This window comes from Schistocerca nitens, chromosome 3 (genome assembly GCF_023898315.1).
Source record: "Schistocerca nitens isolate TAMUIC-IGC-003100 chromosome 3, iqSchNite1.1, whole genome shotgun sequence".
NCBI classification, from domain to species: Eukaryota; Metazoa; Arthropoda; class Insecta; order Orthoptera; family Acrididae; genus Schistocerca; species Schistocerca nitens.
The window spans coordinates 411815354-411843180 of NC_064616.1; the positions used below are offsets into that span (position 1 = coordinate 411815354).

General features: G+C 38.5%; 1 protein-coding gene across 1 annotated transcript in view; it reads left to right on the forward strand.

Annotated features, from left to right (window-relative positions):
• The first annotated feature begins 10621 nt into the window (after positions 1-10621).
• LOC126249617 (uncharacterized) overlaps positions 10622-27827 on the forward strand; it is a 78425-nt gene continuing 61219 nt past the window's right edge. Inside the window, exon 1 of the mRNA XM_049951286.1 lies at positions 10622-10846. Within this exon, the coding sequence (XP_049807243.1) occupies positions 10691-10846 (156 nt within the window). The 5' untranslated portion in view covers positions 10622-10690. The remainder of the gene's footprint in view (positions 10847-27827) is intronic.

A 27827-nucleotide genomic window follows, 5' to 3' on the forward strand; every position in this document is an offset into this window, starting at 1 on the left:
CACCTAAGGGTATAACCAATGTATTTTTAGAAAAACTGGACCTGCTGTTACATGTACTTACAGATACTAGATGGATACATTATGATATTGTGATAGGTGGAGATGTGAATGCTGAATTCGATGTCACAACACAAAAACGTACTGTCACTGAACTCCAAAACCTACTAAGACAGTGCAACTTACATTCAGTCAATAACAAACCTACAAGAGAACATGCATGTCTTGACAATATATTTGTAAATTTTAAAACAACAGAAGAATCATGTTTTGTGACAGTATTTCCATATTCTGATCATGATTCAGTATCTTTAAATTATACAAGTAGGTTCCCTCTTGATAAGAGTTATGTAAATAAGTTTGTCCCAGAAGTTGTGGTCACTAGACCAGTCACAGATGAGAAAATTGACAGGTTTCGTACGTCCCTTTCTAACAGAGATTGGTTTGGCCTGTGTCATGATGAGACACATTATACTCTAAGCAATTATCTGCCAGCAAAGGTACTATTTGATAGGTTTCTCAAAGCATTTCTGGGACACTTTAATGACTGCATACCAATAAAGAAATGCAAAGTAACTGACAGAGTCCTAAAAGCAAAAGTTCCAAATAGACAAAATACATGGTACACAAAACAGCTGTCTACTATGAAAAATCAAGTTATGTTGTTGTACAATATTTATAAAAATCTGAAAACCAACCATGCTAAACTAGCCTATGTTAGATCTAGGAATGAGTACAAAAAAGCAATTGTGGAAGCCAAACAAGCACACAATCTCAGAAGTATTGAGAAATCCACCAATAAGTGCAAAGCAGCATGGACTCTAATAAATAGTGTCACCAAAGATAAAAGAAGTGACAAAATTAGTATCTCTCCTCAGGAATTTAATGACTTTTTTATTAAATCAGTTGAGGAAGTAGGAAGTGCTATAATTAAACCTGAAATCAGCTCATCACAGTTACTGTCAAAAAATATTGCTAGGTCATCAACAAACACAAGTACCTTCAATTTTTTTGAGGTCTCACCTGGTTTTGTGTTAAGAATAGTGAAGCAGTTAAAATCATCAGACAGTGTAGACATATATGACCTGTCTTGTAACATGCTTAAGAAAGTAATAGACTGTATAGTGTACCCCCTAACATATTGTATAAACGAGTGTATACTGGAGGGTTTTTTCCCTGATGAGCTTAAACTGTCTAGGGTAGTTCCAGTACATAAAAAAGGAGATAAAAATTCTGTCTCAAGTTACAGGCCAATATCCATAGTCCCAGTTTTCTCAAAAGTTCTAGAATGCATAATTTACCAACAATTATCTGTTTACTTTGATAACATAGGATTAATAAGTGGATCACAGTATGGCTTTAGGAAAAACCTGTCAACCATTGATGCCATAGACAATGTTGTTAAATACATCCATCAAGTATTTGAAGATAAATGCTTTGCCCAAGTGACTTTTTGTGACCTAAGCAAAGCCTTTGACTGTGTAGAACATACACTACTACTCGAAAAAATGGACTTTTACGGTGTTAAAGGTAACAGCCTTAAGCTATTAAGATCATATTTACAAAACCGTAAGCAAGCCATCTGTGTTGGGAAAGAAATGTCCAGTATAGAACAAGTTGAGGTAGGTGTTCCGCAGGGATCCGTGCTGGGCCCTTTCCTTTTCCTAATAATGATAAATGACCTGCCATCATTTATCAAATCCAGAACAGTACTCTATGCTGATGATACAACATTTATGAACAGCAGTAATGATCTTAATAGCCTTAAAACATGTGTTACAGAGACAATTGAGCAAGCTTCACTCTGGTTTAAAGCAAATGGGTTCTTGCTTAATGAAAGCAAAACCCAGCAGATGGTATTTAGTTTAAAAGACAAGTTTCCATCAGATGATCCTAGTTGTGTTAAATTTTTGGGGGTATATTTGGATGATAAACTTTCTTGGAATCCACATATTAAGTATATTAGCGGTAAATTGTCTAGGGTAATCTATTTGTTAAGGCGATTAATGCACTGTGTACCTAAAATTTATGTTAGAGTATCTTACTACTCATTTTTCCAAAGCATCATATCCTATGGCATTATTTTATGGGGAAACTCCACTTGTGTGCATGATATACTATTGCTGCAAAAGAAAGCTATTAGGATAATTACAGGCTCACCATACAAGGCTCATTGTAAACCTTTGTTTACTCAACAAAAAATCATGACAGTAATAAACCTATATATTTATTATGTTTTAATCTACACAAAAAAGAACTTACCTAAAGTAAAACGCAGGGCAAATATACATTGTTACAGCACTAGGACAAACAGCTCTATCTATACGCCCTACCACAGACTGTCAAAATCAGTTAACAGTTATGAACTTATGGGCCACAAATTATTTAACAAACTTCCACAAGGTATACAAAATTTACCAGAGCAACAATACAAACAAACACTTTATGACTGGTTAGTTGTAAACCCATTCTACAGTGTAAAGGATTTCATGACCTGTGATATTAAACTGTAAAGTTCTTAACAATTTTGTCCTTTTATAGCATGTACTGTACTGTATTGTATTATATGTGTGACTTTGTCTATTGCTGTAATGGCTTAAAGACAATAAAATTATTATTATTATTATTATTATTATTATTATGACCGTAATTAATTTCTTACAAACTGCTGATTAAAACCAAAAAAATTTCATAAAGATAGGAAATTAAGGAGATGGGGCCTGGATAAGTTGAAAGCACTAGAGATTGTTAAGAGTTTCAAGAGGAATGTTAGACAAATGACTGAATTGGAAGACAAAAATACAATAAGAAGGTACTCAAAGTAATTGACAGAAGTAGAAAATATAAAAACATAGGAAATCAAGTAGTAAAACTTACATACAGATGTCTAAAAAATCTGATTGACAGCAAGTGCAAAATGACTAAGCAGGTGTGGTTGGAGGACAAACACAAGGCTGAACAGTCATTCATGACTATGGGAAATGTGGACCATGAGAAATATGGGTCCCACAATGAACTTGTACCATCACACTAGTCAGCCTCTCTGCCATACTTTGCAGATGCTCAGCCCCATGTAGGTTCCACAGTAAATCAATATGTAACTGAAAAAGTATCCATTAAAGGTCTTAATTTTGTTATGTGCTATTGAGAGCTTGCATGAATTTAAACGTGCAGTCAAGAATTAGTAAACTCATCTGAAACACTTACTTTCTCCCTGTCGCAGACAGCTGCTGGCACTTTTAAGACATACAGTGCCACCTGCTGTGGAGTATGTACCACAGGCTAGATGCTACCTACAGGAAAATTAAAGAAATGTTTGGAGAAAGAGAAGCAGCTGTATGAACATCAAGAGCTTGAATGGCAAGCCAGTACTAAGCAAAGAAGGGAAGTTAGAAGATGGAAGAAATATATAGAAGGTTTATACAAGAGAAATGAATATTAAGATGATATTTTAGAAAAAGAAAAGATAGCAGAGGAAGATGAGATTTATACTATGAGAGAAATCTAACAGAACAGCAGAAGAACAAAACTGAAACATGGTATAGGTGAGGTTCCCTCAGAATTTTTGGGATCCCTCAGAAGTGAGACATGATAAAACTATTCCATCTTGTGTACAAGATATATGTGACAGGCAAAACACCTTCAGGCTTCAAGAAAAATGTAATAATACCTATTCCAAAGAAGGCAGGTGATGATGGGTGTGAATACTACCAAACCACCTGTTTCATAAGTCATGGTAGCAAAATACTGACATGAATTATTTTCGGGAGAATGGAAAAACTGATAGAAGCCAACCTCAGTAAAGATCAGTTAAGCTTTCAGAGACATGTAGGAACATGCAAGACAATATTCACCCTATAACTTATTTCAGAAGGTAGCCAGAGAAAAGGCAAGACTTCATTTATAGCATTTGTACATGTAGAGAAGATTTTTGAGAATGCTGAATGAAGTACACTCTTTGACATGCTGAAAGTAGCAGGGATAAAATATAGGGAGTGAAAGGTTATCTACAACTTGTGCAGGAACCAGACTGCAGTTAGAAGAGTTTAAGTATTTGATACAGAAGCAGTAGTTCAGAAAGAAGTGGGACAGGTTTATTGTCTATCCCCAGTGTTATTCAATGTGTACATTGAACAAACAGTAAAGAGATCAAAGAAAAATTTGGAGAAGGTATTAAAATTCAGGGAGAAGAGTAAACTTTGAGGTTAAGATATGATCTAGTAATTCTGGCAGAGATGGCAAAGGGCTTGAAAGAGCAGATCAGTGGAATGGATAGGGCCTTCAGAAGTGGTTATTACATGAACATCAGTAAAACGCTGTCCACAATGAAGTCATTTGCTCATCTTATCAAAGGTAATTTCTTGCTCTGGGGATCACCTGGTCTGGAGCAGAGAATGCACTAAAAGTTTCCAAGAAAGGAAGATGGAGGAAATCGAGACAACAAAGCAGATTACATACAGTGAAACAAAATAAATCTACAAAGCTATATAAATTCCAACATTCATTGCTTCATACTTTATCTGCTTTGACTTTTAAAACACCAATCCAAAAAGCAGATGCCTCAGCACAAACACAGCTAAATAGTGCCAGCATGAACACCTGTATTTCTAAGTACAGTTGCTAAAGGGCATCTACTCCAAAACCAGCAACTACTCCCAGATGTCAACCCAGTGGAAAGAAGGGGGAAAGAGAAGAAGGGTCCCATAGTGCAGAGGATTCTGGAGGTACTAAAACTTATAACACAGGGAGTACCATTGTGCTTGTTTCTACAAGAGATACATATTAAAGATGCTGATGTCTGTTCTAAATGGACATAGCCTCCATGGAAAGAACAACCTTAGTGGAGAGAGTGGAATAGCCATACTTTTAGATGATACATACCACTCCTCACCTCTCCCCCTCACTTCCAACTTACAGGTAGGCTGCCATTGTGTATGTGAACTATAGGGTGACAATATTTTCTTTCAATATGCCCCACTCATCAAACAGTAGATCAGGAGGCTTTCAGCAATTTTATCACACAGCTCCTCTGACCATTCTTCATATATGGAGGTTTTAATGCACAGAATGTGATATGGAGCAGCTCTACTATTCATTCCTGGGTAAATCTGTAGAGAACCTGTTACTGACAGAAAACCTAAGTATTCTGAACATGGGGCAGTACTCACCCTTCAGTTCTATTATGGAGTCATTCCCGATGATCAATATTGCTACCCTCACACACTTGGCTCAATGAGAGGTGATTAACATTCTGCACTCCAGTGACTACTTCCCATTCTCGACACATATGCCAGACAGAGAAGTACTTAGAAGAAAGCTGTCTAAAGATGTGGTCAGCAAGGCGAACTTGATGCCTGCTGTATCTGTATACCATGCCAGCATCTAGAAATCACTAGATCATGATACACACATGTTCCAACATACATACCATTGAGGCATCCATCCCACAGTCTTTAGGTCAATATGATGTTAGCCTGTCCTCTAGTGGATCAATGAGCAGAGACGACCCTGACTTATCCATTGGCTGGGTGCGAGCACTACCTTGGTGTCCCCAACTGATGTTGAAGTTATGTTGACAACCTGTACCATCCAGGGCCATACTTAGAACCTAGAGACCCCTATAGCAGAGTCAATGAAAGAAGATCCCTGGCAGCTGGCAGCACTGTTGCCAGCTTTCAACTATGAAATGCAAATGGCTGTAGGTGAAAACAATAAATAGTCTTCTACAGAGTTGCGATGACACCGAGATGATGCCATAGAGACATAGAAAACTGCGTTATGAGGTTGGTTCAGGTAGACATGCAAAGCAGATATGCCAAACCCACTATGACTGTCAGGGATCTTCTCTTGCTGACTCTACTAAAGGACTGAAACCATGGTGCAGACTCTACCAGATGAAATTTTGTGATAACTAACTCACAAAAATTAAAGTGATATTTTTACTTTCCTGTAATGTTTTTGTGATTCATCCATAATGACAGGTATGGCCACCACAGCAGTTCTGTATATTGCAGTACAGTGACAGGTACAGTAATCAAAATGTAGTAATAGGGATGTTGAAAAATTTTTTGAAATTCTTTGCAATTAATAGCAGTATAATTATCATGCAAAATGTATTGTTTTATGCATAACACACTTGTTCATATGACTTTTGAATTTCTCTCTGAAACACTCACTGTGATTGCATTACATTGTTATGACATAATGAGTGGATAAGATTAGCCTCCCAACTGGTGTGGCAAATATTAATATTTTCTGTGCAGAGCAGAGTAGAAACCTTCCTTGTCTCCTTAAGAGGCCCAGAATTCTTGTATTATTTCCTATTTGCTATGTACCGCAAGTCTCTATAGGATCAGAAGGTTCCAAATGATTGGAAAGAGCACAGGTATTTCCAGTTGTCAAGAAGGGTCGTCGAGCAGATGCACAAAACTATGGGCCTATATCTCTGACATCAATCTGTTATAGAATTTTAGAACATGTTTTTTGCTCATGTATCATGTCATTTCTGGAAACTCAGAATCTACTCTGTAGAAATCAACATGGATTCCGGAAACAGCAATCGTGTGAGACCCAACTCGCTTTATTCGTTCATGAGACCCAGAAAATATTAGATATAGGCTCCCAGGTAGATGCCATTTTCCTTGACTTCCGGAAGGTGTTCGAAACAGTTCTGCACTGTCACCTGATAAACAAAGTAAGAGCCTATGGAATATCAGACCAGTTGTGTGGCTGGATTAAAGAGTTTTTAGCAAACAGAACACAGCATGTTGTTCTCAATGGAGAGACGTCTACAGACGTTAAAGTAACCTCTGGCATGTCACAGGCGAGTGTTATGGGACCATTGATTTTCACAATATATATAAATGACCTAGTAGATAGTGTCGGAAGTTCCATGTGGCTTTTCGCGGATGATGCTGTAGTATACAGAGAAGTTGCAGTATTAGAAAATTGCAGTGAAATGCAAGATGATCTGCAGCGGATAGGCACTTGGTGCAGGGAGTGGCAACCGACCCTTAGCATAGACAAATGTAATGTATTGCATATACATAGAAAGAAGGATCCTTAATTGTATGATTATATGATAGCGGAACAAACACTGGTAGCAGTTACTTCTGTAAAATATCTGGGAGTATGCGTACGGAATGATTTGAAGTGGAATGATCATATAAAATTAATTGTTGGTAAGGTGGGTACCAGGTTGAAATTCATTGGGAGAGTCCTTAAAAAATGTAGTCCATCAACAAAGGAGGTGGTTTACAAAACACTCATTCGACCTATACTTGAGTGTTGCTCATCAGTGTGGGATCCATACCAGGTCGGGTTGACAGGAGATAGAGAAGATCCAAAGAAGAGCAGCGTGTTTTGACACAGGGTTATTTGGTAAGCGTGATAGTGTTATGGAGATGTTTAGCAAACTCAAGTGGCAGACTCTGCAAGAGAGGCGCTCTGCATTGCAGTGTAGCTTACTGTCCAGATTTCGAGAGGGTGCGTTTCTGGATGAAGTATCGAATATATTGCTTCCCCCTACTTATACCTCCTGAGGAGATCACGAATCTAAAATTAGAGAGATTTGAGTGTGCTCGGAGGCTTTCCGGCAGTCGTTCTTCCCGCAAACCATACGCGACTGGAACAGGAAGGGGAGGTAATGACAGTGGCACATAACGTGCCCTCCGCCACACACCATTGGGTGGCTTGCGGAGTATAAATGTAGATGTAGATGTACATTCAAAAAAGAATGCACTGTAACTAATTTTTAACTTTCTTCTTCTTCTTCTTCTTCTTCTTCTTTTTCTTTTTTTTTTTTTTTTTGTAAAATTTTAGAAAATAAACATGGTTTTATTTTAACATATATAACCAACTAACCAGCTGTGCATACTGTCCCCGATGGTTTATTCAACACCAACTGGCTGCCCTATTGCATTATCCTCTGAGAATGGCATTTTTTAGATGTAGTAAAGGAGCACAGGATCAACAAACTGCTCTCCCAGCCATTGTCAGCTTCCTAGACCTTGGATTGCTACTTTTCACTTGTGTAGCTCCTTAATTGGCATCTAAAGGCTGAGGTCACCCTGTTCCAGTGCTCTCACCAAGGAAAAATCCCTGTCAGTACTAAATATTGAATCTGAGTCATCCAAATAACAAACAAGAAGACCAGTTAGCTGTGGGACAGACTTGTAGTATGGGCGGTTAAGGGAAGTGGATTCATTTGGTTGTTGAGTGATCTTATCTGACTTCCCAACAAATTTGCAGTATTCACTGCTGATATTTGTGTGATTCCGAAGAATTGGAGCAGATGTGGCATCATTGAGAAAGGAAATTTTCCATCTACGCTGATTCCCTCAGTGTTCTACAAGTGCTATACTGAATATACCCAACAGAAAGAAAGATCAAAAGCATATATGATGCCCCACTTTTACTGCAACAGAAGGATTAATACGTATCATTCTGACAGAGACTGGGGCACATAGGAATTTCAAGAAATGAGCTAGCAAGTGTAGTAGCCGGGAGGCCTGCATTTAACTTGATTTGTGTTCCTCTGAAAGCTATCAAGAAAGAGGCTGCAAAGAAAGAGGCTGGCTGTCTGGCAACATACTACACAGTAACTGTGGAATGACCTATTACCTAAGAGATGAAATTACCTTGTCAGTGTGCACTAATGCTTCATATTGGAGGACACAGTCATCTCCTCTCCCCTTCCCACCTATCGCTTCTTTGTGCTTAACATCTCCCCACCCCCTACCCCCCACTACCATTGTGGTGTATGTGGCATATGGTGGCTTATATGTTGGGGGTTTTAGCATGTAGTAGAGTAGCTGTTTCATCCTTTGAAAGCCCAGTGACCTGTCAACCACATACATCTGCCTTAGTGTCTCAATACATTTCTCATTGAACTCTGTATTCACTTTTTAGCAGTTTGTTATGAGGTATCATAATGCATTTTTTCAATGTGTTTGCATGTGTGTGTGTGTGTGTGTGTGTGTGTGTGTGTGTGTGTGTGAGCATGAGCATGTACATGTGTATGTCCACATGTAAGAAGCTGCAGATATATTTTTTTTTCTAATAGAGATGTTATAACTGTTAAACCATTTTAACACATCTATCGGATTATATTAGGGCACTCAAGACCTCAAGTTCATGCTGCCAAACCATCCTATCATCATTATCATCTTTATCAGCAGAAATGTGAGCTGGGTACAGATACTTCAGTGGGTACAAGCAGTGTCTGCAAAAGTTGTAAGGTAGCACTTTCTAGTCAGTAAATAACATCAAATAATTTTTAAATACACACAGTGTTTAGAAGATTCACCAAACATTCTCTCTACTGAAATGTAAGATAAGTGTTGTTGTACTGGTATCTTCAGAATCCTTCCCAGTGCTTCCCCGCTTATTCATGTTGAAGCAGAAGCTCAATGATTATAATTTGAAGTAGTGTGGGTTCATCTCTTTGTGGCTCTCTGCACAGACAGCACATTTCTGCACGAAGAAAGTAAAAGGAAAAGAGATATATAGATGGCCCCAACTGAGAGTGTAAACACTACCAGTCATTTGCAGAAAACTGATGAAATTATCTGTTGGAGCTCATCATTGTTCTAGATCCACAGTATGTTCCAAGAAGAATATCAAATATTTTAAATGAAATCTTGCTGTATGTAAGAGGTGTTACAGGGAAAAACAGTTAGCAAAAGGTTCTAGTATAAAATACTTCTAGTAAGAACCAGATAAAAAATTATGGAAGACTCCATGCAAATATATTTACAGTAGATTTAAAGTTCTGGAACATTAAACCTTCAAAAGTGATACATTTGATTGTTCAGAAACAATTCATAATTTTCAAACTCTCAAAACTAACTTCAATAATTATCAATTTTCTTCACAGTAGTACATGTAGAACTTCTGAATTCATTTTAAAATTTTGTTGTTATATCAGCAATTTCCCTAAATTAAGCAGTCAGTTTGTTTGTCATGTTTGGATTAAAAAATATGAACACATATTGTGGCAGATGGTTGCCATTGAGCATAATTATCATGAACCATAAGTGTTTCTGTAACATATGAATTAATCAGTGTATTAATCTCACTACAGACCTAAGCTGAGACTCCAGCACATTGCAAGCTTATGATGCTTGTAAGACAACAGAACCAACTTATTTGTTGTTGATAACTTTGCACTAAAGATGTATAGATAAATAGCTTTGGTTACATGTAGCAAGAAAGGCATTTTCTTTTAGTTACAAAACCGGCATGTGTTATGTGTAGTGTTGGAATTGCTTCAGTGAAAGTACCTTCATCACTAAAATTATTCAAGACAGTTAGCAGAAAATTTTAACCATAAACCTTATTCATGTTCATGGATATTCTATAGGTTATTGTCAATGTGGAAGATAAGAGCTATTCTATTCTAATAGTGACAATGTTTATACATGTATTTTTTGTCAGCATAACAAGGAAGGTGCATGAGTGCTATGCACAGATTAATATATTAGTAGAGTCCTAATGTTGTTCCATCTTTATCTCCAGGGACATAATTTCTGTACAGTATCAGTTGCTCTTTCCCTTAACTTCAACAGCACCTGCATGTTTATCTAATCTCCTGTTGAAGATAATAGAGATTTAGGTCTCCTGTTTCTTGCAGTAGTTAATCTTCAGTTACACAGACTGTCTGTAAGACAGAGTTTACTGCATTTGCCCAAATATGTACACATTTCTTATACTTTCACTGGTTATAACCCTTGTTTTAAAGTGTTTCAGTTCAGAACCACACTCACCAGTTTTTGGAATTTATCAACATCCAGGGACATTGTATCACTTTAAAGTCATTGTTTTCTTCATATTGCTCTCTTTCAGAAAAGTAAGTATTAAGTTTTCCATAGTATTCATCTTATAATATTTGACCATAAAAAATCTAAACATCCTACTCTACTATTTTGCAGTTTATTATCTGTCCTGTGAACCAAGAAACTTAAAATGCAGAAAATAATTCAGTATTATGCTATTCAATAATTAGTACATCATGTTTGAAATAATTTATATATTGCTAAGCTAATGAACAATTATGGCTGCATATTCATCTTAAGCTTCAAATTATCCTTGTCAGGAATATCTGTGGCCTATGGACAACCAGGGAGTGAAGCAATGTCAGTTTCTGTATATTAAATAGTGTGAATTGTATTTTGATTATTATGGCTAAATCCTATGTTAAATGGGGAAAATGTATATAAAATATTAAGTGACAGATGCTTACATTTATTAAAATTGCAAAGCCCAGGAGGAATATTATCAATGACTTCAAACTCTGGCTGTGTATAAAAAATCTATCAGAACTGTCTGGTTAGGATTATGCAGAAATTGTGTACACCTAGGCCAAGTGAAAATGTGAAAGCAAATGCCATTATGCATTGTCAAAATCAAAGGATATACTAAAAGCATGTCAATGAGGTATAATGGAGCAGAATGTATAGATTCTAGCAAATAGTGTATCTTAATAATTATGGAACAGTATTGTAAATTAGAACATTTTTCAGACCTTTGACTCTAGCCAGCTCTGCAGTGGAAGCTCGATATATTTTCTAATTTGATTTAAAATTATTGCATTCACTTTTAATGGACTACAGTATTTTACTGAAATGACAACAATTTATACTGAAAAGTAAGGTTTTTCCAAATGTGAAAAAAAGGTCCAAGGTACAACATAGCCATGAACCTAGGAATAAGTAATAATATTTAAAAGTATCCCAGTCAAGAAAATCTTCTCGGTACTGTATTTAATAGTGTATCTGTTACATCATTATTCCACTGCATACCAAAATCAGTCAGTGAAATCCAGTTGAGTAGAAGTATTATGAAAAACCAGTTAAAAGTTAAATATATTTTGAAATAGAAGCTCTTGAAAACCAACATAAATAGCCATTCTCAAGAGAGGTAAAATTGTTTAGACATTAAAGAAACTCATTTCATTTGTATATATCACAAGTTGCATGGTGGTAGACCTTCCTTTTCAGTATGCAAGATGATGCCTGAGCGATGAAGTCTGGTTTAACCACCCACATGTTATATAAGTAGTTTCAAAAATATGTGGAATTTTAGTCACCAAAAATTTCTGTAACCAAAGAGTTAATAAGAACTTCCAAATAACTTTAAAATATTATAAAGCACTTAAATATGTAAAACTCAAAATGTTTACAAACACTGCTCAAACACAACCTCACGTATCACAACAAAACAAGCAGAAAATAAAAAAATCCCATATGGTTCCAGTGTGCGTTCCTTTATGTAATTCTAAAATTGGTCACTGTATTGAAACACCAACCAAGAAACTTCATGTGTTCCTAGAATACTATCCTCAAGTTACAACACCCTCCCTTACACCAATAGTTTTATAATTGGTTGGGCATTACAGCAAAGAAAAGGAAACGTATCAAACACATTATTCAATAATTTTATTAATGTACACAAAAATACAATAGGTCAGCTATTGACATCACAGTTCATAAACTCCTTCAGGTTATTGAATAGATGGGCAACTAAACTCTCATAAATATTTGTTTCAATATATTTTTAGGAAGATCTTGTACAACCAAGCGGGAGCGTATTGAACAGTGTATCGCCAATTAGTTCATAGTGGTTAACTGAGTATGATAGTCTGTGACTGATACATAAATGTGTCTCTTGTGGCAGTTCTTTATTGTAACTGGTCCCGGCAGAGGTTTGAGTCCTCCCTCGGGCATGGGTGTGTGTGTTTGTCCTTAGGATAATTTAGGTTAAGTAGTGTGTAAGCTTAGGGACTGATGACCTTAGCAGTTAAGTCCCATAAGATTTCACACACATTTGAACATTTTTTTTATTCTAACAATGCATCTTTTTTCTATGTTTTACTTAAGATGATTGAACAATGGAGTTTTCACAATATTATAGCATATTGCAGTCTTGCAGTCATTATTATAGTGAAGTAAAATTGTCATCTCCTGGTAATACTTCCTGGGTCCTTAAGTGTGAGGACAGGTCTTTAATCATTAGGAGAGGCAAAAATACCCCAACCCAGATCCCAATTTGTTCTAACATAGATCTTTCTTTAACAACATAGAACATTTATCAGTACTTACAGTCCTCTACATTAGCTTTCAATACTTTTATGCCATTGTCTCCTACCTTATGAAATTTATGTTTATCCAGAAGAGGCACATGTTCTACATTGTTAAAAACCTTGCTTAGGTCACAAGAAACGATCTGAGCAAATGCCTTGTCTTTAAAACTCTTAGTGACATATGTAATTACAGAGTCTGAGGCATCTATAATTGACAAGAATTTCAGTATAATTTAAGTCAGGGATGGATGGCCATCACAATGGGTGGTGGAAGTGTGTTGTTAGTGTCAGGAGCCAGTAGTTCAGGAACCAGGACAAGGTAGCTATGGTGGGTTTTGGAAGCATGTTGTTAGTATCAGGAGCCAAAAGTTCATTAACCATGGCAGGCTAGTGTTGGAGTAATGGTTGGAAGCTTGGTAGCTGTCAGCCATATCAATATAAAAACAATATTGATTAAAATACATTTTATTAGTGAACACACTAAAACAATGTTCTGCAGTGGCAGTGCCCTCTAGGGCACCTGACAAAGGCAGCAAGTGGGGAGATGGAGTAGGTAGGCTGCATACCATCTCCAGCACTTGATATGAGTTATATATTGTGGCCTGGGCTGCAGGTGTGCTGACTGGACACAACTTCACAGCTCAGCGAGGATGAAATGGTTGGCATGGAGACCCACTACAGACCTTGCAGAAGAAGACAGCTCACAGCAGTATTGCCCACCCTTGCAAGTAGAGGTGGGCAACTTTACCACGCTAGTCTCAAGCAGTGACCCTCCAGGGTAGCTGGCAGTGACTGGAAGTAGACCCAGAGGTTGCCCACTGGCAGGAAGACACTAAGTCCACAATATTTGTCTCAGAGGCAGCCTACAGTTAGTGGAGACCAAGTCTCATGGTGGCACCTTGTAGATTCATGTAGACCCATAGACCAGCATTGACCTTTCCTCAAAGCTTGCAGCTGCCAGACTGCATGCATATATCTAAATGTGAGGGGTATTTATATGGGCTTGGTGTATATTTCTTTTTCCAAGGCACAGATTCTCATCACATAGTCCCAATAACTTGGACATGAAGTAATGAGGTCACCATGCTGCAGTGACTCTGTCTTCCTGCTGTGCCATTGTCATTATGATGCTGGTCTCTTACTTGGCCCATGATGTGGTATTTACCTGTGCTGTAACAGAAGTTTTTGTTGTATCAGCAGACACTACCTGAGTAAACAGTGTTTGATTGGCTCTGGTCTGGCCCACTTGCATGGTCTGTTGTATTAGCTGTGGCAAGTCATTATTTTATTCAGTAGCACCAAAAAATAGTAGTGACACTACTCACCTCCCCTCTTTGGTAGATCCAGCCTCTGGATCTTAGCTCATGGTAATTCTAAAAGGACTCAACATACATCCTACAAATTGATATTTGGACAGTACCTTCAGCTTTTCCCTTATAGTAGTCAGCTTAAACCATAAGGTTCAATGGCTACATACTTAACCTAAATGACACTAGCCCACTGGTTTTTCTCCTTTTTACAGGTGCCATGAAGTCCATTGAATGACCATTTAAAAACTAGCAAAGTAAGCTTACAAGATTATTTACTCATGGTTCACCCCTTAATAACTGTGTAAGAATAAATAGATTCACTCAGTAAATTCCTTATGCCTATTAAGTAGTGTATACACCAAAGTTCACTTAACTATTCCTTATTGGCTACAGGTAATCCAGTCCCTATCGTACAACTATAAGTTCACTGAACTTCCCACTGTTTCCCACCCATGAACATTACTCAGTTGACCTATCTTGTAACAAATTTAAAATAAATAACGTAAACTGTGGATACTTTGGGAAAGGTTTTAGTATTTTCCTGGATTTCTGAAAAGCTTTAGCATCTTAAATGACTAAATGCAAGTTAGTTTGATAGATGTAACCTTCTGCTTTTTGAATATGGAGCACATTCTGCTCTGTAACCATTTCTTGCCAAGTGAGCCCCCTCAGATTTTGTCCCAATTTTACTCAATGGTTGGGGTAATGTTTGGACAAGTCATTTTTCAGGCTAAAAATAATTAATGAAAAGAACTGTCCTAATATTAGACAGCCAACTCTTTATTTTGATCAATATTGGCTACACCACAATGACATAAAAGCAATAGAAATGTAAAACTTCTGAAAAAAAATTATAGATTAAACACATTAAAGAATTTGAGAAATTAACAAGTAACTGCAAACAGATACAAAGTCATGAAAAATTGCAAATCACCAAAAACCAGAAAAAAGGCATCTGATAAAATTCAGTCCAATGCATACAGTCCCAAATCCTTAACATAAAAAATACCTTGATGACCAACTTGCTCTGATAGGCTGATGTTTTCTGAAGCATATCCTAGAAGAGCATCTTGCTCGGGCCACTTCCTCTTGTTTCCACATTTTTCCATGTCAGAAACCAGATGACACTTCATTGCTCATTTTGTGACTTGTCATGGATACAGTTCACCTTCATTTATGACAAGTAAATGCATCCCATCACACACATTCTCCATTTAGTTCCCACAAGACATAACCAAGTGGATTGGTGAAGGCTGATCAGTGTCTTCAGATCCATATTCTTCATCCTAAACATCCATGGTTACACTGTCATCTGATTTTGCATAAGGCACAGAAGACAAGCTTGCATCATTGTTGCTGTCTGTGTCCTCTTCATTTACTGTTGTCTTTGCCAGATGACAAGATTCCTGTGCAGTTTTAGCTCTTTCTTTTGAAGTGGATGGTTCATTCATCCTGGCAGCAAGAATGTCCTCTGCAGAAATGCTCTTTCCTGTGGGAATATGTAAATTTTTATGTCTCACTGTTTGATGTTTCTGAGTTGCTTCATTTCTCTTCTGTACAAGTTGATCTATGAAGGTGTCACTGATGGCTGTGGTAAGGTTTGTTTCCTGGGCCATCATGAATGATGGAAGCCTTTCCAGCACGATTTGGTGATTCAAGGTGTAGATGCCAGTCTTGTGGAAGCCTGCTCCAAGTTATCTCCTCTTGAGGTCATGCATTCCCACAACTTCTTGAGCAAGATGGGGAATTGGTTCTTTGGCATAGAGCTGCACCGTTTGCCCACTGCCATCTATTTCCAGTCTTCTGCTACTGTGCTTTCAAAGGTCGAAAGTATGCAACATCAAGCAACTGCAGAAAGAGGGTTACATTTGGTGGCAGTGTAATTATTTTTATGTTGTACTCTTCACACAGCTCGAGCATTTCAAGATTGATATGCGATCTCAGGTTTTTACCTATAATAAGCTTAACACCATCGCGTCATCTCAAGATACGCTACTGACCATTAAAATTGCTACACCAAGAAGAAATGCAGATGATAAAAGGGTAATCATTGGACAAATATATTATACTAAAACCGACATGTGATTACATTTTCACGCAATTTGGGTGCATAGATCCTGAGAGATCAGTACCCAGAACAACCACCTCTGGCCGTAATAACGGCCTTGATATGCCTGGGCATTGAGTCAAACAGAGGTTGGATGGTGTGTACAGATGCAGCTGCCCATGCAGCTTCAACACGATACCACAGTTCATCAAGAGTAGTGACTGGCGTATTGTGACAAGCCAGTTGCTTGGCCACCATTGACCAGAGATCTGGAGAATGTGCTGGCCAGGGCAGCAGTCGAACATTTTCTGTATCCAGAAAGGCCTGTACAGGACCTGCAACATGCGGTTGTGCATTATCCTGCTGAAATGTAGGGTTTCACAGGGAGTGAATGAAGGGTAGAGCCATTGGTCATAACACATCTGAAATGTAACGTCCATTGTTCAAAGTGCCCTCAATGCGAACAAGAAGTGATAGAGACGTGTAACCAATAGTGCCCCATACCATCTCGCCGGGTGATATGCCAGTATGGCAGTGACAAATACACGCCTTCAATGTGTGTTCACCGCAATGCTGCTGCAAACGTTGTCGAACTGTTCGTGCAGATGGTTGTTGTCTTGCAAACGTCCCCATTTGTTGACTCAGGGATCAAGATGTGGCTGCACGATCCATTAAAGCCATGCAGATAAGATGCCTGTCATCTCGACTGCTAGTGATACGAGGCCATTGGGATCCAGCTCAGCATTCCGTATTACCCTCCTGAACCCACCAATTCCATATTCCACTAACAGTCATTGGATCTCGTCCAACGCGAGCAGCAACGTCGCGATACAATAAGCCGCAATCACAATAGGCTACAATCTGACCTTTATCAAAGTCGGAAATGTGATGGTATGCTTTTCTTCTCCTTACACGAGGCATCACAACAATGTTTCACCAGGCAACGCTGGTAAACTGCTGTTTGTTTATGAGAAATCGGTTGGAAGCTTTCCTCGTGTCAGCACATTGTAGGTGTCACCACCAGTGCCAACCTTTTGTGAATGCTCTGAAAAGCTAATCATTTGCATATCACAGCATCTTCTTCCTGTCAGTTAAATTTCATGTCTGTAGCATGTCATCTTCATGGTGTAGCAATTTTAATGGCCAGTAGTGTAGGTAGGAGCAATTGGATTTGCTTTGAGGATTGGTTTATACCAATCTTCAAAGCACTCTCTGTCAAACCACCCACTCCTGGTTCTATTACACCTAGCTCCTGGTGGCCAGTTTTTCATCCATGTGTCCCATAGTTTGTCAGCTTTGTAATTTATGTAAAGGGGGACGAGTGTTGCCACTGCATCACCACACACCCAAGGTACAGGCTTTTAACAAGTTCTGTATTTGTTCAGGATAGTTTGTTGCTTTTTAGTAATTATTTTTCAACACTTCAGACCATCAACTAAATTGGTTATGTCATAATTCCACACATTCTCAGGTGGAACACCTTCCATTTCTATCTCCAAATTGTTGAAGAATGCATTCACGATTTCTTCATTGCTGCTCTTGTATATGTGATATTTATCACTGCCTTGTGTGTCACAACAGCATTGTGCCTTTGCATAAATAGTCTTGCACAGTCTATTCCAGGGAAGTTGTTTTTAAATATTGCTTTCTTCCTGCCAAATCTCTCAAGGTACGCCTTTACTGTACATTGGAGGTTGAATGTCCGCCTGTGGGATCCAAAAATTTATAAAGGTTTTTAAATATGCAATGCCTGCCCACTGTTTCCCCATGCCTTTCTTTAACCTTTAGTAGAAGTATATTTTTTGGGATTCCATACTTTTGAGATGCCTTCTGGTACATCAGGGTTTTCATTTTAATTGCATTAACAGCCTTTTTGAGCCTTTCCTCAGTATAATTTTTATATCTCCTTGACTTCAGAGCCCATTTATATTTCTGTACCATAGTTTGACAGTTCCTAAAACAAAAGAGATAATGAAAATTAGTTACACTGTATCTTTGGGACAGTTCCAAAGTTGCCCTATAAAAATCTTATTATTGACAAAAGCAGCCAAGGTAGTTATTAATTATAGGACCTTTTATTCCATATTCACAGAAATGTTAGCTAAAGCATTTATGATTTGTTATATTTTCCTGTCTTTCATGGTCCAAATGTAGTTCTGCTTTCATATGTGAAAGTTTTCATCACACTTATCACTCTTCAACACTGGCACGAATATAAAAATGGCTGCTGCCTAGCACAGGTGGTATGTGGAAATTCTCTCTTAACAGAGTTTCTTAACACATCATCTTTTCACATTAAATGGTCCTGTTCAGTTGATCCCTTATGTTGGGCACTTCTTTTCATCTATCTGACAGTTTCTTTGCTTGCTGCTTAGGTATATCCCTTGGAACTTTGCTATGAAATGAAAGTTTCCCTTATGTTTTTCACAAAATAAATAAACCACATATGGTGCTACCACATGTAATAGTGTGACTGATGGTTTGACTTATTTCCCTCCATGTAATGCTAATCACAGACTGAATCCTTCTTGCAGTGTTATTTTTCCTTGCAGTTTGTGGTACTGTTTCACATGAATTTAACCCTAGAGGCTTTGTCTGCAGTGTAATTGGTTTGTCCTTCATGATAGGTGAACTCATTGATAGCTATCCCTGGCGAGAGTTCGTTCCTAGCTGGAACAATGTTCTTCCTCAGTTCCTCTGCTGAAGATCAGCATGATGACAAATCAGAAAATCAAACCCCAGAATTGTTTAGCAACCTTCACCCATATGAAGCACAACTTCTACATTCATCTGGAACCATTCCACCCCAACCTGAAGTTGCAGTCATGCTGACCCAAGCAAATCTACATCATTATTTACTATATCGTGTAATCTACAATGTCGAGGGTTCAACTGCCTCTCACCCTATAGATCCAGACTTGGCACTGACATGGATGTCCCCGCATCCAATAAATATCTATGCTTACTTCCAGTTACAATTTCCATGAAGCAACTCTCTACCTCTCTATATTTTCCCACAAAATTGAAATTTATTGTAAATAAGTTTTTCTATTGTTGCCATATGTGTCTCCTCTAGCTCTGTAGCTACCCTAATGATGGCATCCATATCTTACGGGGTTCTTGCCCATACTTGCCTATGCATAACAGGTGGTGGCCCCCTTAGGAAGGTATTCAGTGTCCTACACTCCACATGTCACAGAATAATTTTGTGCAATTCATCATTCTCTGTTAGCTCATGTGATTCACCATTCTCTGTTAGCTCATTAGTATTCATTTTAATTTTTGTGTTTCTATCGACAAAGCTCTCTACCATCTCATTGTGCTTCTGTGACACCCCACTCAGTTGATCCCAAAAGAACCTTGTGTTATTCTGTTTCTTGCAGCACTGTTTGAGACCTACCCTTAGCTGTTCAAATGTAAACATGTCTCTCAGCCCTTCATGATACCTAACAAATGCTTTGCTTCCCCTGTCTGGCACAACTTAGTTATTGTAATAATTGCTCATCCATCAAGAACCCCAGCCTTGGAGCTGCCACTAAGTCATCTATAAATGACAACACATACTCCATTAGTTTGCCTGAAAAGGGTGTAACCAAACATTTGCTGGTTGAATCTAATGGAGGACGGGTCAAACTGGATGAAGCCCTATCATCATGCATAGCAACTAGCTTATACTCCATTAGTTCACCTGAAAGGGTGTAACCAAACTTGTGCTGTTTGAATCTAATGAAGGAAGGGTCAAATTAGATGAAGCCCTATTTTCCCTCATAGCAACTAGCTTCCTATACATTTCTAAATTATTTGTTTTAAAATTAATTAATTTTTAATAATTTATTAATGATTTAATCGCCTCCCATTTAGAAACACCCTGCGTGTCAGATTCTGACATTGTGGAACCCCTGTCCATCAAATCACACCAAATAAAAATCAAACACAATAACATGACACAAATGAAACAATGAAACACACAGAATTAACAATACAAGATGGCCAAGTGATATAGTTATTCTGAACTCTACTCCTAATCATGGGTCACCTTGATGCCATACACTGCTTAACAAAATGACCATAACAACAGAACATGTGGCACTTAACCAGTGCTGACTCAGTACGTGGTATGCTATGGCCTAATAGATTGCACTGTGTGTATCTCACTAGTTCCAAACAATGTTCTCTAGCGTTCCCCTAGAATTGGGACAAGTCAGTCAGTTTCTCCAGCTCTGCAAACTCTTCTTTTAAGTTCCAACAACACTCGTGCTTCATATCTATCTCCCTTGCACATGACCCAGCAGAAGAAACTAATTAATCCACTCAACCCACTGTGCTTCTCATTGTAATTAACTGTGACTGGTGACATGGGCCCAGATCCAGCTGCAGACATCTGTATTGGCAGTGATTTTTGCTTCTGTGTCCACTTCTGTCACAATTTATAATGGCTGGGTTTGATGGCCACTATGATGGGTGGTGGGACTATGTTGTTAGTGTTAGGAGCCAATAGTTCACCACCCTGGGTGGGGTAGCAGTGTAGAATTGGAAGGAAGCTTGATAGCTGTCCTTTGCATCAACCTGAAAATGTCACTGATTAAACATACATTTTATCCTCTGTGGTAGCAACACCCTTGAGGATGTCTTCTGAAAATGGCAGGTGTGGAGGCACTGAGATAAGCAGACTGCCTCCAGTCTCCAGCACCCAGCAGCGTCACTTGCCCAGTGGAACACTGATGACAGTGATTCAGTGGGAATCCTGACACAAGGTGCATGTGGCAGAATTGGCCGTGGGTGCATGGACTGAATGCAGCTTCACAACTGAGGACAGGATGCACTGGTAGGCATGGAATACCACCATGAACCCCACAGCAGAAGACAGCTCTCAGCAGCAGTGTCTGCCTTTGCAAATGGAGACAGACAGCTACAGTATGCTTGCACAGGTGATAGTAGTTGGCTAGCTGCACCAGCCTGGCCTTGAGCAGCAGCCCTCCAGTGCAGCAGGCCTGGAGGTGGCCCACCAGCTGGAAGGCACTTAGTCCACAATATTGGACCCAAAGCCAGCAGTAAACTTAAAATTAATGGAGGACAGGTATCTTGGTGCCAGCTTGTTGAGTCGTATCAACTTGTTGAGTCGTATCAACTTGTTGAGTCGTATCAACTTGTTGAGTCGTATCAACTTGTTGAGTCGTATCAACTTGTTGAGTCGTATCAACTTGTTGAGTCGTATCAACTTGTTGAGTCGTATCAACTTGTTGAGTCGTATCAACTTGTTGAGTCGTATCAACTTGTTGAGTCGTATCAACTTGTTGAGTCGTATCAACTTGTTGAGTCGTATCAACTTGTTGAGTCGTATCAACTTGTTGAGTCGTATCAACTTGTTGAGTCGTATCAACTTGTTGAGTCGTATCAACTTGTTGAGTCGTATCAACTTGTTGAGTCGTATCAACTTGTTGAGTCGTATCAACTTGTTGAGTCGTATCAACTTGTTGAGTCGTATCAACTTGTAGATTGGTGTATACCTGTCCTTGGAAATTGCAGATCACAGACAGCATGCATCTGTCTTAGTGATAGGTATTTATACAGGCTTGATGCCTACTTAATTTGCCAAAGCATCAATTCCTGTGGAGTAGCCCCAACTGAGCCTGTGACTTGGGCATGGAGTAATCAGGTCACCAAACCACAGTGGCTCTGTCTTTCTGCTGTGTTATTGTTACTATGTTGCTAGTCCATCACCTGGTGTGTGATGTCATCGCCCATCACCATAGCATCAAGTCTTGTTGTATCAGCAGACAGTTGCTGAAGTGCATGTATTTGATCAGTTCTGGTCTGGTCCACTCCCATGGTCTCTTACATTAGCCATGGCAGCATTTTTTATTTTATCCAGCAGCAGCAGCAACAAATTGTAGTGGTGCTACAATAATTAGGTAATTTATGTGTATGTGTTTTCTATTCTTTCGGACATTTTCAAAAGAACAGACACCATCTTTGATTCTGCAGCTTTTTTATGCCAGTTGATCAAATGAATGATGACATTAGCTGCTAGTGGGCATTGGATTAAATCAACGGGGAAAAGTAGAAAATTTGTGCTGAACTTTGACTCGACCCGATTTTTCCCTTTCTCACGAATGGCCACCTTGACCACCTCAGCTGTCTGGAGTCCCCGACTGATCCAAATTCCCAACTTATCAACACACTTCTAATGTAGTACCTCAACCAGTTACCTTCACTACTCACAGTGATCGCTGAGTCTTGTAGAAATTTGGGCTTGTTTGTGCAGCGGCATTGAAAGGATTATCGGCTATCTCACCCTTGCCATAAGTTTGTGATTTCTGTTCTTTCGGACATGTCCAAAGGGACAGACGCTACACATATATAAATGTATACATGATTTGATGCCTATTAGATCTCTTCAGTGTAAATGTGCTCTCTCTCCTGAATTCTTGTGAGAATTCATCAAATGCCAGCAAGCAATAAGTATGAAGGACAGGGGACACTACATCAGTAATAAGTGATAAGATGAGAATTTGTGTCAGACAGGAGACATGTCTCTATAGGTGAGGCATTCAATGCAACCATTCACAAGAAGTGGAAAATCCAGATTCAAGAACTGGTCTGGCACCAGATTTCACTTGCAACCAGTAAAATTATTTCAGTACCTAATTGCAGATGAGTCAGAAATTATTTCATTTCCTTCATTTCATAATGTATATGTATGGCTGAAGGATGATGAATGGTGTCCAAAAGTCAGATACCACATGTATATAAACTTTATTTCATGATTTTGTACTAATAGCTAATTTTGCTCTCTTGAGCATTTTCAAGCTAACTCTGCCACACTGAAAAACTGTAGTGTCAGTGACAAAGAATTGCATAAGGGTTACATTTTATCATTTTACATACAGAGTTCATATCTGTGAAAGCTATGGTGCCCATTATCACCATGTTCATAAGTAAACTTTATTAGGGTACAATTAGATGAAGTTTTCTCTGTACTAATGTGTGGAAGATATGATGGGAAAGTCAGGAAAAAATACGCATTTAGTATTTAACCACTCACACTTAGTAGATGAAAAGGTTAAAACAAACTTTTCTTGTAACAAATTATTGCTGGTTTATTTGGGAACAACCTTAAATGTCAACATATGTAATACACAGCTCATTTGAACTCTTAACCACATTGTCCAGTAAGAGTAAGTGACATGTAGTTAAAGAGTATGCACTAACATAAATCACAAGAAAATTCACCACGCCATTCATAACCCGTGCACTCTTCATGCCATCTTTGGGAGCAATTATCACACCTAATACAGTCTTCCATGATAGGCTCCTTCTAGACTTCACCACACCCTTGGCAATTCAAAATTCAAAAATTCCTCCTTGGGTTTGGATCTGGTTGTTCCTGAAGATGATGGAGCAATTAAGTCCAGATTAGCTCAAGACATTCTGCATGGTAGGTACCAGTATTTTGTCTCAGCTTGGTCTTGCCTGGTTTAGCTTGTTTATCTAACAACACATTTTTATACAGAGATCCAGACAAAATCTTGGATTTTTGTGTGTGTGTGTGTGTGGGGGGGGGGGGGGGGGGAGGGTTGATCATATTTTAGAAGTGGATAAGTACTGGATAGGCCTACACCTGCTGGTACATCAGCGCTCTGAATTTCATTTGAGTCACATTCTTGATTTTTTTCTGGTGACTGCTCAGACAAATCATCTCTCACTGAGGAGCAGCATTTATCCCTAGGCTTCTGTTGAACTTCTTTGTCTCCTTCAGTTGTTGGAAATTTGGCTATCTCAGTGATTTCTGATAGAGCAAAGTCTTCTGCTGCGAAGACAGCTGGATTAAATGGGAATACACCCATTGTCTCGAAGCGTTTTGCAGCTTCTTCAATTGTGGCTACTCTAGAATGTGCAGCTCAAAACAGAACACTCACATCTGTCTGCCTAATGGGTCATCCTGGATTATTAAACATTAGAAATGAAGATTGGGGGGGGGGGGGGGGGACGGTTTAAGTGTACGTGTGTGGTTTTTTTCCTGCTACCTTACAAAGTACTCTTGACTAATGCGCTTTACAGTTCAAAAACACTATCTCAAATGGTAGTAATTGCTTAGTTCTGCTGTTTGTCATACCATGGTTTGACCCTCACAGAATGGTGTTTCCTTTGGCAAGTAATCGTATTTTCTAGAGTGTACATAAATGGTGCTTATTGCTTATGATATACAACTTAAAGATTACATTATTTGGAACAAAAACTTATATTTACCTGCTACAAATGATAAATCTGATGAAGTTCTTCAAGATTAAATGTGATGGCATTGCTATGGTACCAACAGCTGAAGGTAGTTTTTTGTTGTTGGTCAGTGTTGCCAATGTAGAGAACATGTTGCTGCGAACTCTTACCAGACACACATTCTTACCTGACCTTACTCTATGTGACTCCAGTTTTTCACTGAGCTGGAGGTTCTGCAGAAACCAATTATGACACATTGTTGATCTGAATACGAACATCCAGGAAAACTCCCCAGTAACACATTCTGGCCTGATATGATATAATACCATGATATTTTAAGGTTCTGCTTACCTCCTCTTCCCATATCCATCATTAACAACAAAAACACATAGATTCCACAAGGTTTAATTGTGTGAAACCCAGCTTGCTATATTAATTCTTGAGACCCAGAAGATTGAAGATAGTTTATTTTTGGTTGATACCACATTTATTTACTTCCAGGAATTTTAGGATTCAGTTCCACACTGCTTTGATCAAACAAAATATATGTTTATGTAATATTAAAACAGGTGAAACTGGACCAAAGAGTTCCTAGCACATAGATTCATTAGGTTATTCTGAATATTCACACATTATCAAAGGTCAAAATAGCATCCTGTGAACTTCAAGGAACTGTGCTGGTCTTATTTATGTTCTTGAACGATTTAAATGTCAATCTAAAGATATTATGGAGTGCTTGAAAACATGACTATAATCAGACTTTGGTGCAAAGGCTAAACAATCAGCCAGTGCAGTCAGTCATAAATTTCAAGTATTTGGGAGTACCTCTCTAGTGCAAATTAAGATGGGATGGTCACATGAATCTAGCTTTGAGAGGGAAGATGTCAGACTGAAATTTGTCAGAAAGGTTGTAAGGATCTGTAATTTACTTCCAAGGAATTTATATGAAAAACCATAGTTTTTATCTAGTTTTGGGTGTTATTTATCAGTCTGAGACCATTGCCAAGCTCAATAAATAGGGGAGATGTAGAAAATTCAAAGACAAATTGATCAATACATCATCAGTTTGTTTAATCAATGTGAAAGTGCTACAGAAACAATTAGCAAGCTCTCTTACAGGGCACTTCAAGAAATGTGCTGTGTTTTGCAAAAATACTTGCTCTCAGAATTCTAAGTATGATTGTTTGGACATAGAGCTCCTTTAGACATATGTCACACATAATAAACAAAATGGCAAAATAAGATAAATTCAGTTTTATGCAGAGGACCATTGAAAATCATTCTTCTGGTCTACTAATTATAAGTGTAACAGGAAGTGGGAAAATTTATTCTGTTATGTAATGTACTCTCCAACACACACCTTATGGTGGCTTGTGGACAACAAATGCAAATATAGAAGTAAAATGTGCATTGTCATTAATTTCTTCTAATTCTTGTGCATATTAGCAAACCTTGTCTTTTCTCTAGTTGCGAGACATTTTGAATTAATTGTAATTTAAATAGACTTTTTATGAAATACAGGGTGGTCCATTGATGGTGGCCAGGCCAAATATCTCATGAAATAAGCTTCAAATGAAAAAACTACAAAGAACGAAACTTGTCTAGTTTGAAGGGGGAAACCAGATAGCGCTACGGTTGGCCCGCTACCTGGCGCTGCCATAGGTCAAACAAACATCAACTGCATTTCTTTAAATAGGAACCCCCATTTTTTATTACATATTCATGTAGTACATAAAGAAATATGAATATTTTAGTTGGACCACTTTTTTCGCTTTGTGGTAGATGGCGCTGTAATAGTCACAAACATGGCTCACAATTTTAGATGAACAGTTGGTAACAGGTAGGTTTTTTAAATTAAAATACAGAACATTTTATTTTGGTTGTTCCCATGTGATACATGTACCTTTGTGAACATATCATTTCTGAGAATGCATGCTGTTACAGTGTGATTACCTGTAAATACCACACTAATGCAATAAATACTCAAAATGATGTCCGTCAACCTCAGTGCATTTGGCAATACATGTAATGACATTCCTCTCAACAGCAAGTAATTCACCTTCTGTAATGTTCGCACATGCATTGACAATGCGCTGATGCATTTTGTCAAGTGCTGTTGGTGGATCACGATAGCAAATATCCTTCAACTTTCCCTACAGAAAGAAATCCAGGGATGTCAGATCCAGTGAACGTGTGGGCCACGGTATAGTGCTTCGATGACCAAACCACCCGCCATGAAATATGCTATTCAATACCGCTTCAACCACACGAGCTATGTGCTGAACATCCATCATGTTGGAAGTACATCACCATTCTGTCATGCAGTGAAACATCTTGTAGTAACATCGGTAGAACATTATGTAGGAAATCGGCATACATTGCACCATTTAGATTGCCATTGATAAAATGGGTGCCAATTATCCTTCCTCCCATAATGCCGCACCATACATTAACCCACCAAGGTTGCTGATGTTCCACATGTCGCAGCCATCATGGATTTTCCGTTGCCCAATAGCGCATATTATGCCGGTTTACATTACAGCTGTTGGAGAATGACGCTTCGTTGCTAAATAGAATGTGTGCAAAAAAATCTGTCATCATCCTGTAATTTCTCTTGTGCCCAGTGGCAGAACTGTACACGATGTTCAAAGTCATCACCATGCAATTACTGGTGCATAGAAATATGGTACGGGTGCAGTTGATGTAGCATTCTCAACACCAACGTTTTTGAGATTCCCAATTCTCGCGCAATTTGTCTGCTACTGATGTGCGGATTAGCTGCGACAGCAGCTAAAGCACCTACTTGGGCATCATCATTTGTTGCAGGTTGTGGTTGACGTTTCACATGTGGCTGAACGCTTCCTGTTTCCTTAAATAACGTAACTATCTGGCGAATGGTCTGGACTCTTGGATGATGTCATCCAGGATACCGAGCAGCTTACATAGCACATGCCAGTTGGGCATTTGGATCACAATAGCCATACATCAACACGATATCAACCTTTTTCCGCAATTGTTAAATGGTCCATTTTAACACGGGCAATGTATCATGAAGCAAATACTGTCCGCACTGGTGGAATGATACGTGATACCATGTACTTATACGTTCGTGACTATTACAGCGCCACCTATCACAAAGCGAAAAAAGTGGTCAAACATAAAAAATTCATATTTC